General features: G+C 42.0%; 1 protein-coding gene across 2 annotated transcripts in view; it reads right to left on the bottom strand.

Moving 5' to 3' along the window:
- The window catches only part of LOC100694992 (cGMP-dependent protein kinase 1), a 92,951-nt gene extending 76,234 nt beyond the window's left edge, over positions 1-16,717 (bottom strand). Inside the window, exons 1-2 of one of the 2 annotated variants that reach the window (XM_003438265.5) lie at positions 16,071-16,717; positions 5,486-5,652 (exon numbers count right to left, since the gene is read on the bottom strand). In XM_003438265.5, the coding sequence (XP_003438313.1) occupies positions 5,486-5,652; positions 16,071-16,327 (424 nt within the window). In that variant the 5' untranslated portion in view covers positions 16,328-16,717. Of the gene's footprint in view, positions 1-5,485; positions 5,653-12,120; positions 12,665-16,070 lie in introns of those variants that run through there. The other variant, XM_003438266.5, reaches the window with a different exon arrangement.
- Positions 16,718-17,724: the final 1,007 nt, after the last annotated feature.

Raw genomic sequence — 17,724 nt, 5'->3', positions numbered from 1 at the left:
GTGACACTGAGTCACACTCAGGTGCCCCTGGTGATTACGTCTCTAAGCCCTGCTCAAACTGAAAGAGGAGTCCATCTCCCTTTACTCTGCCTCATTGGACAGTTAGAACAGAGAGCATCTCTTTGAGGACCGCTGGCTATCGCGCAACATAAAGTCACCTAAACCGTAACATCTGTCTAACTTTCAGACAGCAATAATAATTAATTGAGAGAAATTGTCGAGCATGTTACTTGGTTAGCTGGTCCACAGGTTGTTTCTTGGGTCCATTCATTTTACCTTGACTTGCTTGAGGAGACTTGCTTACATTGCTTCTCACAACAGATGTCCTTTTTTTCTTGTTTCTTTTTTCATTATTATTACTCTTGTTTAAGTTTAACTTACCTTTAGCCCAATTTTGCTTCAGTTTGGTCATGCTGTTTCTTCTGTGTGCCTGCCAAAGCACTTTGATTAATTATTATCATGTTGACCTGTGGTTAATTAGTCAGCTAAATAGTCAAATAAAGATGACTATTAGGTTAACAAGCGCACGTGATGCTATGATTTTATGACAAGTTACAAAACAGATTTCAGAGTGATATGTTTTCATGTCATGTTTCAAAAACACAGCATGTGAGCTAGAGTGCAGGGTGCCAGAGAGGCGATAAGGTGCTAGTAGAAGCTGAAGGGAGGGTAAAATATGCCATAAAATTAAAATGCAGACAGCAACCTGTCCCTCTCATTTTCCTATGCTGTTAATGTTTCATTAACGCTACATGCAAACAGGTAGATTTCCAGTGTCACCTCATAAGGAGTGATAAAGCATCAGATGCTTCTACTGTAGAAAGAAACTAGTGTCTCGCCATAGCAGTAAACATTTCTGTTCATTGTTATTCTGAGGTATAGCTCAGTAAAAGCAGAAGGAAAAGAAGTGACTGTCAGAAGTGGTTCGGTATAAGCTTCAAAACAGCACATTGTTCATTTCTGTCTTATTCAGGCTTTCAAGTATGCCACTTAAACTTTAAACACATTCTTTTCTCTTGATCTGTCAGGATATTCTACTTGCCTCGCCTAACAGCAGGTCAAATAAAGTAATTGGGAGCCTAACCTATTTGTGTAGAGAAAACGTCAAATCCTGGGTGCGCTGTGAAATCCCCTGAACACATCCACCTGAATAAAATGGCACACGGTGCATCAAGTGCTGCCTTGACTATGTTAGCTTGTCAAAGTAGCTGTCAGTTTACCACGAGCACTCCAGGTTTGGAGCTGAGTCTACTGTAACGTTACCTCTCCCCTCACTTTCCTCACTTTTCTGTCTGCGATCCCTGAACACTCAGTAAAACTAATAAAATATACAGCAAGGGCAGTCATCTAGTTGTACCTAAAAGAAGACACATAGAGAAAAAAATACATAATTTAGATTCTTTGCCACGTATGTTTCAATGTTTCTTCGTTCTCTTTTTTCATTTGTTTCCCTTGGATGCGCTTGTTTCTCAGACAGGGTGAAAGATGCAAGACCAAGAAGGAATGTTAAGTAATATTCAAATATAAATGCAAAGTTGGCAAGATGAAACGTAGTAAGGAGAGGTTGAATATATTTTGTTGTCTCAATAAAAGCTGCCAAGTGGAGGAAACTTGTTCTGGTTTGTAATTCAATTCAATTCAAATAGCAATTATGTGCAATCACAGAAGAAAAACACAATTCTTTACCATTCCATTAAGCACCAAACCATTAAATGTAACCATGTTAAGACTTATATCTAAACTAGCGCACCTGTTCAACAGAGATCTGCAACAAATTTGCTAATTAATGCCTTGTTTTAGCAATTCTTCAGATTTTGGACCAGTGGTGAGATGGGAGTTTATGTCACTATTTCGTTACCTTTTGTGGCCCAAATGACAGATTGAGACCACATCTGACACGTTAGTCAATAAATGAAAAAAAAAAAATCATTACTTGCAGCCCTGAAAACATCTTTAATGTTAGAAACCACAGGTAACCTTCAGATTTGGCAGGTTTGCGACTTCTCGTGATTCATGTGTGACCTTTGGTGAACAACACAAAACCATTTACTGCGTCACTTTGAAGAATCCCTCACCTGCCAGCCGAAGTAATCAATATTCACGTTGTAAGCCAGTTATGTGATCTTAATAGTCTTTGCTTTAGTTTTGCTGTGGCCCACTATTCAACTGTTTAATTTAACAATAGTATTCTCGAAGTTGTCCAAAATGTCACTTTTTAAAGTTTTTGGTGCTGTAGATTTCATCTTGTCTTTTAGCAATCCTTGTAAAGGACCCATTGGAGTCATATTTAGACGCCCCATAAAAGCATCATTTGTCAGTATGCCAGAACCACATTTTAACCCCCAAAATTACACAACAAAGCAAAAACAACCCAAGACTTTTTTGTGCCCAGTCTCAATCAAAGTTACACTACGAAACATGCACTGCAGTGTTCTTAGTCCCTTAAAAGAGGGCCGTCACCTCGCCCACCATCTGACAGTATCTGATAATGTGGGAATAAAATGCTTTTAATGATTCAATCTCTATTCTGGAAACTAGAGACTAGACTCTGTTACATTTTGCATTAGGCGATACTTGAAGTCCTTGATCTGCACCTGTTTAAAAGGTTCCACGTCTCCACCTAATAAAAAGACAGACAAAACGGCAATGCAAGAACCTACTTAACACTGCTTCCTACTGCAGCAAACACATAGTCATTAGATTAAGATGAATGAAATCTATGAAAGAACTCAAATGGCTTTTTTTCCCCCTCTCAAGTAAATACTTCATAGTAATTGGACGTGATTGTGCGAGTTATTATCATTACGATCCACCTGTGTGGGTCTTTGCGGGTGACACAGCCAATCAAAAATCTATCCCATCTCCATGGAAACACGAGCTTTTGTTTCTGTTGCAATCACTGTTTTTAAAAGAGAACTGATGTCAATTAGAGCCCGGTGGATGTGAGCTGAGCGCAACAAACATTCATGAAGGCAGCCATTGCTAAGCAGGCAGACTCATCATAGCAGCAAGCCAATGCCAGGATTCATTCTGTGTCTGCAGCTCTTATTATTTTCGTCTCATCTCCAATTATCAGGTGCATCTGCAACAACAGATAACTGTCCTCCTGTTGTTATTTCAACGGGGAAGCTGTGAAACTGTCTGCAATTTCATTCTATAACAAAGAGGGGAAACAAGTTATTCGCCCTCATAGTTAAAGCAACTTTAAACTAGGAGTGACGTTTAAATGCATCACTCATATTACCACTGTTATTATTGTTATTATTGGTGTAAGAGTTGTTTACTTGTGCCTCATATCCCTGCATGATGCATAATGGATATGTCAGCCCCATGGCAAAACATTAACGACTACCCCACCAACTTTCAATAATAAATGACGCAACTGCCTGAGCGGCGAACACTTCATTTGCCAGGAAAATGACGTACAGCGCTGAGTGGATGCAGCTATGTGTTTGACATAAGACACCGACATCCCGTCAGCGTGGATTAAAATGTCACCAACCGTTACAGGCTTCTACAGACCTTGGTACAAAGTCGTCCGCCTTGGGCTAATGGTTTCAACATTTGGTTTTATGCAAAATAGATCAAGGACAGGGACAGTCGGGGTGAAAACTGCAGGCAAAGGACTCGCTGGGACACGAGAGAGGGGAACAGAAAGGAGACGATCATAGAGCAGAACGGAAGTCAGTGACAGCCAGAGAGAGGCAGTAATGTTCACTAAAGATAAATATGTTGAGCCTACCCTTAGGATTCAAAAATGCAAAATAATTTCATTCATTAATTAAATAATATGCAATATTAGTGTGACCACCGTTGAACTGAAGCCCTACTACCAATTACATCGCAGCTTTTGCCTCTATCGCTGTCAAAGAGGAACCCACAAAGCCCCTCAACAATTACTTCCCTTACAGATTTGTATCTTTCATTTTTTTTTCAGTTGTGCTCGAGAGGAACCTATTCATCAAGTCAGTGTGGCACTTGCTCATTTGTGACCTCACACCTTTGGCACGCAGCATTCGTCAGGGACAGAGTGAAATCTACTGACTGTGACCACAGGCTTTTGTAGCCACAGTGGTTTAGCACACATATAGTTTCTTATATTAAAGGTAAAAGCGAAAAAGTATTTCCTAATGTCGTTACAGCAACCCAGCCCTTTCCCAGCACCACTGTTATCTCTGGTTACCAGTGTACAGTCCACTGCTGGGTTTTGCATATGATTTGTATGACTCTTTACATATCAGAGATACAGATAAGGGCAACAAGTGGTGTGTTTTTTTCTCATGACGGGGGTGTGAACTAGGATAGAGGAAGTACTCCAATCATTTATGTAAGCTCGGCATCAGTGAAAAAATAGTCTGTTTTATGCTAAAGTCACCATATAAAACTTCCCACAGTACACAGCTATTATCAGAATCATATACAAAGACAATTAGTTTAGTTTAGGTTGAATGAAGTAAGCAGGATTTTATTTGTGGGAAACAGAAGGAAAGTTAAAGCACTGTAAAAGCTGAGGTATTTCTTCCTGATATGACAAATCCCACCTGCCTGAGTTTTGAGACAAACGAGCAGAATTATAGATTTGTGGCATAATTTAATTCCTTTCCATAATTCCTTCTTTGAAATACCGCCTTCTTATTTTAGTCCTCCTTTCCCACAAATCTATTTTTAACAATGTTTGGCCGAATGGGGATCCGGGAAATGTTTCTCCAACACAATTATAAAAGTCGGTGGCCCACAATAGAGCAAACAATCAATTTTCTAGATTCATTCTTCGTAGTTAAATATTATCCTTTAAATGCCACAGTCTCCACACAAGCCCATAAGACTCAAGCTCACTGCCTCTTGGTTACTGCCTCGCTTCGCTTGTCACTGCTCAGCCGAGTTTTAAAGTGAGGTTACAAGGACTCGAGAAGTTAAATACTAATATATTCATTCTATAGTTCAGCATTTGAATGTCCAGATTTACCTCTGCATTGGGATGAATTATATTGGGCAGGCACTAAGTGAGGCCGTTTTCCCTGAGGTCAGATCTATTGTAAAGGATGATGGCTCCCTGAACGTTTCACCGCTGAATCGCTTGCCCTTTCACAAATCCCATCAGCGCCACAGTTGATGCTGTGTTGCTGTTGCTGTCATCGCGGGTTTCGCACGCTTAGTTTTATGAAAGAAAGAAAGAAAGAAAGAAAGAAAGAACCACATGCTGGTCAGTACTACTAAAAAGAACCTAATTAAACGGACTCAGCAAGCACACCAGAGCACACAAAATGACATCGATGTGACATGAGTGAATCATGCAACACCACAAAGTGTTTTGAGCTTTAGTTTGAAACCCATCAATAACTCCCTTTCATTTATCCTCTGTGGATGCTATAATGAGGTTTATAAAGATGTACACTTCTTCATAGATTAGGCAAAGTTTTATAATAAGTCTTTTTAGAATCATTCTACCTGTGGTTTCACAGTCAGATCAATTTGCATCGTTTACCTTCCATGACGTACACCAGCGAGCCTACATCGCCCTCCTTAATGATGCAGCTGTCCTTCCCGTACTCGACAGGATACATGCAGTCCACGATCTCTTGGATCTGCGACAGCTCCAGGTTCTTCATGAAGTCATTGTCCAAGATGGCCTCCTTGATCAGTTCCTTGGACCTGGAGGCAAAGCGAAGCAATGTGAGACAGTCACTGTACAAGCACTGACTTGCGCATTCTTCATTGCAGAATGACAAAATGAGACACAATAAGAGGTTTCGCAGGCGCACATCTCAAATAAAAACTGTTCAGCATGTCTCTTATTTCCAAGGCTATTTCATTCTAGCTTTAACGGCTTGGCGCCTTTTCAAAAGCATATCCTCAATTCAAAGATGTCAAGGTGAAACCATCTCACCCGCCTCCCTCCCCTCAAAATTCTGAGGAAAGTCAATAAATAGCAAAATCAATGCCTAATGGATGCAGATTGTTTCCGTTCGGGGGTTTACTTCTGAAAGCCAACTCGGCTTTCAGTTTGCAGAGTCATTAGGGCATTCCGCAGGTAAACAGATTCTGCATTAACTATGCAACTGTAGGGAGAAAATGTAATAAAGTGCAAAGCTAACGCGTGGTTGTCAAGGTGCAAGAGTGCTTGTCAGGTGGGCTGAAAGGAAACACAGGGCAAACGGAGAGGCAGGCGACATTATGAAAGGAGGCCTGATAAATTATCTTCTAAATCTAGCAGCATGCAGTGGATGCAGCGCCAGAGGAGAGGAGAGATATTTGTTCAACAGGTGATAGCAAATCTGAAACCTGAAAGCAAGCATCAGTGTGACTGTCTGAGAAAGGAAGACACGTTGAAAGAAGTCTGACGCGGGCCAGATCGCGAACAATGAGTCAAGATCGCCACAGTTCCATTTGCTCGGCTGCATGCTGTGTATGTGCTTCTGTGGCAGCTAAATGAATGAGGTTATGTACCAGGGTTAAACCATTAAAGAGACCTCTCACACTGAGAAGGGAGGCCAACATCCTAATTCATAAAAAAAATCCCCAAAAGAGCCCACTATGCCCCGCAAGTAGGATTCAAAGGCACTGGGGAACTGCCTCTTGCCTTTTTGTGCTCAGTGCCCTTTTCAGAAACGGATTTCTTAGTGCATTGTTGATCACCTGGAGAGCTCATTGCTAAAAGGGCAAATAACCTAGAAGGCATTTATGAAGCAGTGCTCCCACAACATGCAGGCTTCTCTTCCCCACTGCCAGCCTGCAGCAAAGTCCTCGCCAAGGAACAAAAGTGCATAAACAAAACTTCAAATTACAACATCAACAGTGCCCTTTTTTTTTTTACTTCTTTCAGATTTATGTTTTTCAACCTGTCTGTTATTTTCAAACAGCAAACTCTACAAACCTCCTGTGCAGATTCATGTGTATATGAGGCAATGTTTCACTGCACAATGAGTGTTTTACTTCTCTTTATGCTGAACTTTTAAGGTCACTCAAACGCTTCTTCAATAAATCCTCAAACACATTATTGAGTCTGGGATGAGACAGTGGTGCTGTTTCAAATTTCTTTTCTTTTTTTAAATGCCAAAACACTTAAAAGAGCGATGCCAGTCTCTTCTCAGAAGCAGCTACCATTTGAGCTTTCACCAACATCTGCACATTTTATTGCACTGTTTTTACACCAGCTGAATTATTAGCGGGGCTCTAATAAATTGTGCTTTTCATTCATGGCCATGAATACCAAATTAGGGTCTGAAGCCTGTGGATCCCGACCAGCGGTGCTTTTCACACTCGCATATAAACGTGAGAAACTAAATTACCAAAGAACAACATTAGCTGCGTGTCGTATTCCACTGGAAAACCCGAATAACGTTTTGGGGTTTTTTTTGAAAGCACACAAAAGAACCTTAATTCTCACATGTGGCTTCTGGATTTCTATAATCTTAAGGACAAAGATCAGGTATGTGCATTCCTATAGATGTTCCATGATCCCTATACGTGTCATCTCTTCTCAAATTTTAGATCATTTACAGAATAACAAGAGCAACCAACCAACGCGAGAGGCTTCAGGCTAACAAGCATCCAAATCCACTGGATTTTTTAATAGACTTGAATCGTAAATGGAGCTGCTCTAACTGAGCAACCTGGATTATCCAGAAGTTGTTTCTGTCCTTGAGAGTCTAAACATGCTGCTGTGGGAATTTTAAACAGGGATTGAGGTGTTGCACTTATTTTTAATTCCCACTCCACAATCTATGTTCACATTTGACTCCTTGCTCCTTCAGTTGTAATTTTTTGGGGGGGAGTTGTCTGCAGGAAGAGAAGATCTCATTAGTTTGAAAGGATAAACCATAGTAATTGTGTGAAGTGCAGTTTTTTTGGACTGATGCTTCATAATAGATTTCATTTTATGAAAAGACAGCACGCTTTACGCATAATTAACTCGAGGCATTTTCACAGACTAACTTAAACAATTTTAGGAGAATCGAGCCAGGATATTGTCCAGCTCACGTGTAGCATGCAACAGAAGATGATCTGCTTCTCACAGCTGGCAGCACTCCTTTGTATTAGGCGAGGATGCTGCATGAGTAGGGTGCGCAGGTGGCAGGACATATGACAAATGACAGTGGTTTCACCGGACTATGACCTGAGCTATTCTCACCTGGGAGCAATTAGACGCTACATGGCCTTTGTGAGCTGGTAGAGACCACTTAAGGTCTGAATCTGACATTTTCACTCACACATGCAACTGCACTTACCAGTCAAGAGTTTGGACACACTTTCTCATTTACTACTTTCTACATTGTAGATAGATGCTGAAGACATAAATATATGAGGCAAGATACAGTGTATGGAATTATGTAGCATAGGAAAAAATGATAAATAATTGTAAATATGTCTTATATTTTAGATTCCTCAAAGTAGCCACTCTTTGCTTTGTTGACAGCGCTGCAAACCCTTGGCCTTCTCTCAATGAGCTTCATGATGTAGTCACCTGAAATGTTTTTTTCTTCAAAGGTGTGCCTTGTCAGGGTTCATTATTGGTATTTCCTTCCTTCTTAATGGGGTTGGGACCATCAGTTGTGTTGTGCAGAAGTCAGGTTAGTACACAGCTAACAACTGTTAGAATTCATATTATGGCAAGAACCAATCAGCTAAGTAAAGACAAACAACAGTTCATCATTATTTTAAGAACTGAAGGTCAGTCAATCTGAAAACTTTCAATGTGTCCCCAAGTCGCAAGAACCATCATGCACCACGATGAAACTCATGTGAGGACCGCCCCAGGAAAGGAAGCCCAAGAGTCACCTCTGCTGCTGAGGATAAATTCATCGAGTCAACAGCCTCAGAAATACCAAGTTAACAGCACCTCAGATTCGAGCTCAGATAGCACACAGAGTTCCAGTAGCAGACACATCTATACATCAACTGTTCAGAGGAGACTGCGTGAATCTTTATGGTCACATAGCAGCTAAGAAACCACGACTAAGAAAAAGCAACAGCAGAAGAGATTTGTTTGGACCAAGAAACACAAGGAATGGACATTAGACCAGTGGAAATCTGTGCTTTGGTTTGATGAGTCCACACTGAACCAGCATGGCTACCACAGCATCCTGCAGCGAGATGCCATCCCATTCGGTTTGCTTTTAGTTGGACCATCATTTATTTTTCAACAGTACAGTGACCCCAAACACACCTCCAGGCTGTGTAAGGGCTATTTGATGATGAAGGAAAGTGATGGAGTGCTGCGCCAGATGACCTGGCCTCCACAGTAACCTGACCTAAACCCAATGGAGATGGTTAGGGATGAGATGGACCTCAGAGTAAAGGCAAAAGGGCCAACAGGTTCTCAGCATCTCAAGGAACTCCTTCAAGACTGTTGGAAAACCATTTCAGGTGACTACCTCATGAAGCTCATCGAGAGAATGCCAAGAACGTGCAAAGTAGTAGTCAAAGTAAAGGGTGGCTATTTTGAAGAATCTAACATATAGAACATGTTTTGAGCTATTTCACTCTTTTTTGTTTGCTACATAATTGCATATGTGTTTGTTCATAGTTTTGATGCCTTCAGTGAGAATCTACACTATAAATCATCATTAAAATAAAGAAGCATTATATGAGAAGGTGTGTCCAAACGTTTAACTTGTAGTGTCTGTCAATTACATCTACCATCTACAAAAGTCCAGGCCTGCAGTACATGTGTGAAAAAGGCTCAACAGGAACAAGCTGGAAATCTTTTTTTTTTCCAAGGCTGACCTCCAGCCCACTGGAAATGTGCCTCATTGACCCTATTTCTGTTAGATTTACACCCAAGAGATTTAGAGCAGACATGATTGTGGCCATCCTTGAGCAACATCTTCCAAATCCAACCCTTATGAAAACATCTGCCTCCGTCTCCTTTGTGAGAGCGATATATTTTCTTTCATCCACTACAGAAGTTTAGACTGAGCAAGTTCAGTCTTCCTTAAAAGGAGAAACTATGCTCTTTAAGGAGGAAAAAAAGAAAAGGCATGGCAGAAAAGTGGGAGAGGCCAGGAGAAATAAAAGTCAGAAAGAGGGAAAAGAATGGATAGCATAAGTGTAAAGAGTGCTCTATGGGCCTTGTAAAGAAGATAAAGAGAGGGGAGAATGAAAGAAAAACACAAACACTTAGCCAGATCTAACAGGTATTATCAGTCAATTTCAGTAACAAAGGAAAATAAAGAGTTAGTGAACTTGTTTTAGCCCACAGTATAAATTAACATGCACAAAAAAACAACAACAAAAAACTCAATCTAAATGAGCTGCTTTTCTACAGAAAAATATAAACTTCTCCAAATTACTCAGGCAAAGATGTCCAACCAGTTTGGACATCTTTGCCTGACTAAGATAAGAACAGTGCTCAACTAATAAGAGAACAGGCGCACAAACACGTTCCAGTCATTTGCATTCAACACTGGCTGTTTTTCAATTAATTTTTTTTCATCTATATGCTTATTAGAAGAGCAATATTAGAGAAAATGCCATTCTCTAACAAATGAGGAGTGTGAAAAGGTGTGGCAGACGCTTAACGGAAAATTGAAGCTGTCGCTGAGAGAGGCTTGATGGAAGTTCAAACAGCCTCATGGTAATGAGTTAATTTTTAGCTTTCCTTTGAGGATCATCATCAGAAATTATTTAAGAAACCGCTGCCACTCATCTTTTCTTTCTTTTTAAATCTTAAAATAGTCTTTTCCCATCATAATTGATATTTTCTTAACTGGAGATTCTCTCTAATCTGTTCCAATATTAAATCATGGGGTAATCAACCACTTTTTGAATTAAAGTGCTAAAAGTCTTGACAAGTGGTTCAAGAAAATCACTTAATGGAAGTAGAAATATATAATAAAAGTCTCTGAATGATGCCGGTTATCAAAAGAATTGGTCACTCTGGTGTTTTCCTCAACTAACCTTCCAAACCAGTGTTCAGGATCTCAGACAAACAAAAAAAACACGCATAAGAAAAGAGCGTTTTGTGTGTTTTCACAAACCCAGGGAGCTGACAGGTATAACAAAGACTAATGGCTTTTTGCTGCTCAGATAAATAAATCCCTTCATTTTTTGAATCTTCTTTGATGAAATCTTTGTTGTTGAGTTTGTTTGCGTGTCAGTGGAATAATGACATTCGTATCTGATGTGACTGATCTCGCTGCAAAATCTGAAGGCTGTAATCTTTTTTCCTCTTAGGCTTAAAACATCATTATGAGAATAGAAAATGATAACTTAACGCTAGGACTCATAATATTCCAATCACTTCCATAGGAATGATCACTTTTATTTATTTTTGGGAACTCGAGTCTCCTTCTAAGCATTTTAGGGCAATATTTTCTTTTCATTAAATTCAATATGTGCAGTTTTTAATGTGTTTAAAGAAATGTTAGGTAAATATTCTCCCTGTCAACCAGGGGAGTGTTGATTCATAATAGCTCAACCTTTAAACCAACAGAGAGATGGATTACTTCACAACAGAAGGCAAATTTAGTGCCAGCCTACGTTTAAGATCCAGACCTCCTGTTTCAGACCAAGTCGAGCAGGAGAGCCGTATTTGCGTAAGAGTTTGGAAAGACAGAGGGAGTGAGAAAGACAGAAATCATAAGGTAAACATGCAGAGAGAGCCTGTTAAGACTGCCTGTCACAGGATCACAGCTTGTATAAAACAGGCACTGGTACATTACACAGAGCTCCCACCACCGGTTCTCCAAACCTAGATGGCATTCAAATTCTCCCTCATATTTGACTATGATCAAGTTTATATACAGTCAACTTTTGATCGTTATGCTGCTTATAATCCTGCTGATGAGCGTCACTAGCGACAGCTTCACGGATTCTTGAGGTTTTAATATTTGTCTCATTTTGATAGTTGAAGATATCGTGTCACATTGCAAGAACATCCGCTGTGTGTTTGTGTGTGGGGGGGCGCCCTTGGTGCGCGCGCATGAGTACGTGGAGAGCACTGCCTCATAATCCCAGTGTGCGCTACAGGTGAAGTACCTGCTGCGCCACACGCATCATTACGCACAGGAATCGGAAAGGTAACAAAGAGTGAATCAGTTCAGACGGAAGCACAACAGTGAATGCAAAAATATCAGTCATATTAAATATAAAGACTGTGGGTAGAATTTGAACACCTACTGCTGGCTTTTGGGGTAGAACGGTAGGGTGACATGGCTAAGATCCTGGATGTCGAAGGCAGTGGGTTCGGCCGAAATTGCCTGCCTCTTCGTTCGCTGCTGCTCTTGCAAGTCGTTCTGCTTGTGGACCTGCTGGGTCGCCGGTTTGATGACTGAGCGGTATTTGTCCAGCTCGTTCTGTAGTCTCTGTATAAGCTCGTCTTTCTGGTCGAGCTCCAGCTCCAGCTCGTCGATGAGGGCATCCCTTTGGCGCAGCTCCTCAATCTTCTCCTGGAGCGCGTACTGGAGGTCGCGCAAGGTGCCCATTTTAATCGGCGACAATGAGCGACTTCCCAGGAAGTTTATCGCAAGGTATGCAGCCGAGTCTTTATCCTTTCTGCTCTGCCACGCGGCTCACAAACTTTATTCGTCATGAAAAGCTTGAGAGGAAGGAACCCCTGTCTCTGCTGTGGCTGATTCTGTCCGTCAGAAGCAGATGTTTGGGGATTAAAAAGAACGTGGCACGCGATCGTCAAGGTGAGCACAGAAAGCGTCTCAGCCACAGTCATGCAAAGTTTACTCTCTCTCTCTCTCTCTCTCGCTCCCTCCCTCGGTGCTGTGACAGCGGAGGACCGTCCTCCCCGAGTGCGTCAGGCTGCGACCCGGTGAGAGCGCATGGCGAGAAGGGCGCCTACAGGAATCTGAAGCACAGTGCAGTCTGCCACTCCAGAGAGAGAGAGAGAGAGAGAGAGAGATGCGCTCGTCTCCCATGAATAATGGAGTCAGTGAGAAAGCCACTGCTCTAAGAACCATGTCATCATACCTCAGCAACTCACCCTGAGGCTGCGTGTAACAAATAGATGAGCACAGGAGCCTTAATAGAAGTTGAAGGTGATGGAAAACTTAATGAACCTCAGCGTAAAAATAAACACCGAGGTTTTCAATTAAGGATGGACGCGTGTATTCTGCTGGAGTACTTTTTTGTCTACGAGGACAAAAGTGCAAATATTAGACAATGTATGAAGATGTTTTCAATATTTCATTTGAATTTGAATGTTGCTTTTCATGTTGTGTTGGGTGTGAAGAATTAAACTTTCCCGAAACCCTTTTCTGAATTCAATTTTGTTGCAAAATGGAGTCAGTTTGCCAAATTTCATATTTAAAAAAAAAGTGTCAAACGGCAGCAGCAGAGACAAAAAAATGTCAGAGCTAATGAGGCTCACGACTCCTTCGCGGCAGCTCCACGTTTCTCATCTAATCTGGTGTTGTGTGCACTCCGAGCGCCGCTGGTGCCTGTCCACATTATCCCAATGACTCATCCGAAGCTCAGCGAACAGCATTTGGCCTCGTGCTCTCTGGACAAATTCAGAAGAGGATAAACTGCCAAGGACAATCTGATAGGATGAGGACTTACTGAGGCTGAAATCGCAATTACTGTGCTGAGAGGATGAAGCGTCACCGGCTGACAGTGAGGACAAAAGCGGGGAGATTTCTCGGACTGCAGAGATAGGTGTTTTTGGTGCGGTGGTTTAAGACATATTTTTCCCGACAAAAACCATGTAAACAAACCGAAATGGAGACAGATGGTCTAATAAAAAGATCTCAGCTGCCCTCTTGTGGCGGCTTAAAGGATCAACGCAGACAATCAAGAATGAGGCATGGCACTGCTCTCCAGGCTGAGGATGATTGTGGACATTAAATCAGCATGTAGTGAGTGATACTGGATCATGAGAACATTAAAATGTAGGATTTGGGGTATGCGGGTATGTATGCGATTAATCGGAGGAATTGATATTAGTAATATCACTCAAAGTAATAACATGTAGGTCTGTGATTTTTTTTAATGGGTAATGGGGGTTTACACAGATCAAATGAAAATGTATTGAAACTGCATAGCAGCATGGAAAATGTTCTTCAGACTGTGCTTTTGCTAAACAGAGGCTGTGAAGCTCGCCTGCCATGGAGAGCAACTTTGGGTCTCGTGCCTTGTCCAAGCATAGTCTGGATGCTCAATATGAAAAGCCATGGAGTGAACCGTGAACCCTGCTCTTCCTGCTCTACAACCTGAATCACAGCAAGGAACCAAGCAAGCTACAAAGCACAACAGAGGTAATCTGTGAAAGTTGAACATGAGAGGAAGACCTGCTCAACAACCAGCAAACCTAACTTTCTGTTTAAGTCATTCATTGAACCACAACAAAAGAAAACCATCCAAATAAGCCAATGTAGCGCAGTATTCTCTGAGCTAATAAAAAAAATAAAATAAAATCATGGTTTATATTATGTTTGTTAAGGGATGGGGGCAGACCACAGAGCTTAAGCAGCAGCAAAGTTTGCTTCATAACATCTGAAACTGCAGACGTCCGGAGATTTCAGGTTCAGTGTTGGAGCCCCGCATCTTCCCATCAACAAAAAGCCCTCCCACTGTCCTTCAAAGCACCTCTGCGCTTTAAATTTCACTTCTCTAGCCATTCAAGTGAGCCCCTTTCCTATGCGGATCAATAGAAATAGGATCCGGAGCTCCATGCTGCAGTAATCTGAGGAGCGGGGCGGGCCGCCGCCTGGTGCCACGTCCTGATTCAGTGGGGTGTGCGTGTGTGGTGGTGGATGAGGGGGGTCACACCGTCTCTGACCCCTCTGCGGCTCACAGTCGGCAGCTCATGTGGGCGCCTTCCTCCAGACCCCGGCGGCACAGAGACGTCATGTCACTGGCGTTTTTCACGTTTTCTAGGTTTACTTCCGGTTTATCCTCAGAGCGCATGGGCACATTCCCGTCTGTCAACTCCTGCAGCCTTACTGTGGCACTTACTGTTACTCAGCAGCTGAAAATAAACTCATAATTTGATCACTTTGAGAACGAGCCATGCTTCCACTGGAAGGCTGACAATTTGATGGAGATACTTTATTTTTAACTTTAATGTAGCTCGTTTGCCACTTTTTCATCCCTCTAAAGTTGGGCTGTCTTCAGTTTGTTTGTCTGGGGGCTCTCCCTGCGGTTGTTTGCCTTTGAAAGCACAGCGAGCATCCGTTGATGACTGCAAATGAGGACTTTCCTGCCTGCAGTTTATTAATGCAAATGAAGATTGGAAATAGTCTAGCCATGTTAATATTATTAACCCCATTGTCTCTTGCACTAAGCGAGTCAACAGGCTGATGTCTGCTTGTGCGTGTGTGTGATGTCAGTGTAATAAGTAATTTATTCTGATGGGGTTCTGATGATAGAAAATGAGGTGAGAATAAATTAAAAGAAAAAGTTCGTTACAAACTTTTTGGTTCTTCGAGTAAACACAGCAAAACCAAACTAAGCAGAGTAGGACTAAATAAAAAGGTAGTTTCTTTTATCTATACAGACATCATACCTCAGATGAAACCCTTAAAATAAGGATTGTGAACCTAAAACGAGCACCTAAAGGTGATGAAGGAAGCATATGGCCAAACAAAGCGTTTTCTAATGGAGTATTAAATATCCTCAGACATGCACTTCGGGTCCTCAGCGTCCAGCTACTAAAAGCCAATAATGCATCGCACTTCCTCCTGTCTGCGTCCCGTGGGGCTGCCATGATGGATCTGATCAATTAGGAGCTCTTTCTAAAGCTTGCCTTGGAGCTGCGTCATCGGCCCGCAAGAATGGAAGTGCTCGTCCATTCATGGCAAAACTCTGAGTCTCCCATTTAGAAAAAAAGAAGATCATAAAGAGACAGAAACACTATGTGGAGACAAAGCACAGAGGAGTCTCAGTGAGCCGTGTGTGTTTGAGCCTCTAGTTTTTGTTTTTTGTCACCACATGTATTCTCCTCTCGAAACAGAGTTGTACGTCCTCGTAACGAAATGCTGATGAATAGTTTTCTATGACCAGAAAAAATCAATTCCGAAGAAAAACACCCAGAAAATGTTTTAAGACGGGACACAAAGCAGACACATGGGCGCAATAACAGAGCTATAAAGTACCACCGCCTGCGTAAACTGTCTTACCAGTCGGACTTGGCATATTTCCGAAACGCCTGCCTTGACAGGTCCTGGTGCGTTTGAGGTTCCGCGGAGATGCCCTGCGCCCTGCGGGTCCTGGGTCCAATAAGTTGAGCGCTTGGCAGAACAGACTGACATTTGTGTAATTTTCTCTTCAGTTCTTGAATCTCGTCTTCCCGATCGGCAAGCCGCCTCTCCAAGTCCCGTATTCTCTCCTCTTTTAGCAGCAGGATCTTGGCAAAGTCGTCCTCCAAATCACTCATGGCGAAAATCTGCGTTAAACTTTGTCGATATTCTCCCCGAGGTGGACAGAACGATTAACCCCCAATACTCGTTCAGCAGGTTTGGGGGAGGAAAAAAAGAGATCACAAAAGATCCCCGTCTAAAGCGCGCAGGGTGATGATGCTCCGACAGTCCCCTTCACTGCGCACTTGTTTATTTCAGAAGAAAAGAGCAAAGCAGCGTTCAAATCCGGTAAACGGACGATTGATGGAGCAGCGCTGCGCTACAGTCCACCAAGCCTCCGGGGAGCTGCTGATGATCCTTCATTGAGAAACCAATTACAGCAGCTCTTCCTCTCAGAGGACGCAGAACTGGGCACTGAAGAGCCGAGACAACTCCTGTATAGTTCAGCCCGCTCACCCTGCAAACACACCACAGAGGAAGCCCAGTGCTGCTGCTGGCTGCTGTCAAATATTTGTTTACCATCTGTCTGCACAACCCCGACCCTCCCTTTGCGCGACAAAAGCGCACACATCACCTCCCTGACCTAACTTATTTCAAACATCAATTGTCCCACACTTGCTTCATGGGGCAGTGGACTCGGTATTATCCTGTTTACAATGGTCAGGAAACACATCTATCTATCTATCTATCTATCTATCTATCTATCTATCTATCTATCTATCTATCTATCTATCTATCTATCTATCTATCAGCAATTGATTCAATGTTAGATAGGAATAAAGGCTTTTTAATGTGCGCAGTATGTAAGGGACAATCAGTCAGACCTGTCTGTCTGAGCGCTGTAGGTACAGAAGTACTTTGATGATGCTCCTAAGGTAAGCTAAAGGCTAAATGCTGCACCTAAAATAAAGTTAATTACAACATACATTCCAAAGTGGGTTACTCTAATGATGAGAGTAATCTGTAATTACACACTGTGGCACCACTGCTTATCACTTTTATCCTCGTTGTGCTGTGAAGACTGGGAGTTCAATAATAGATCATCACTTCTCTCACTCTAATATTAATCACTGAAGCTGGACAGCCATTTCTAAGCACCATTTTTCATCTTACTGCCTGAGCATGTTTCAACTGAATGGATTCATTGAGTGGGAAAGAAGAGGGGAGCTCATGGGTGCTAGGGGGTTGTTTCATTAAGATTCTGAGTTAAAAATAGCGCGAACAGATCTTCACTTTGCCGGTGCAGTTCAACATGTCTCACCCTTGACTATTGCTTGCCTTCTTATTATTCCAAACGGCTCTTAGGGGCTATAGCAGAGTGCTTGTTGCTGGAAAGTGTGGCTCTGCAGAACCTTTTGAGGAGTTTTATTGCGCATTATTCAAAAATTACTTTCCCATCTAAGCTGCAGCTCTTCAAAAGAGTCTTGGAGCGGAATAACAACCACATTAACATGTTGCAAACCCTCATGTATCC

This window comes from Oreochromis niloticus, linkage group LG13 (genome assembly GCF_001858045.2).
Source record: "Oreochromis niloticus isolate F11D_XX linkage group LG13, O_niloticus_UMD_NMBU, whole genome shotgun sequence".
In the NCBI taxonomy this organism is placed as follows: domain Eukaryota; kingdom Metazoa; phylum Chordata; class Actinopteri; order Cichliformes; family Cichlidae; genus Oreochromis; species Oreochromis niloticus.
This window is presented reverse-complemented; position numbering and strand designations above follow the sequence as displayed.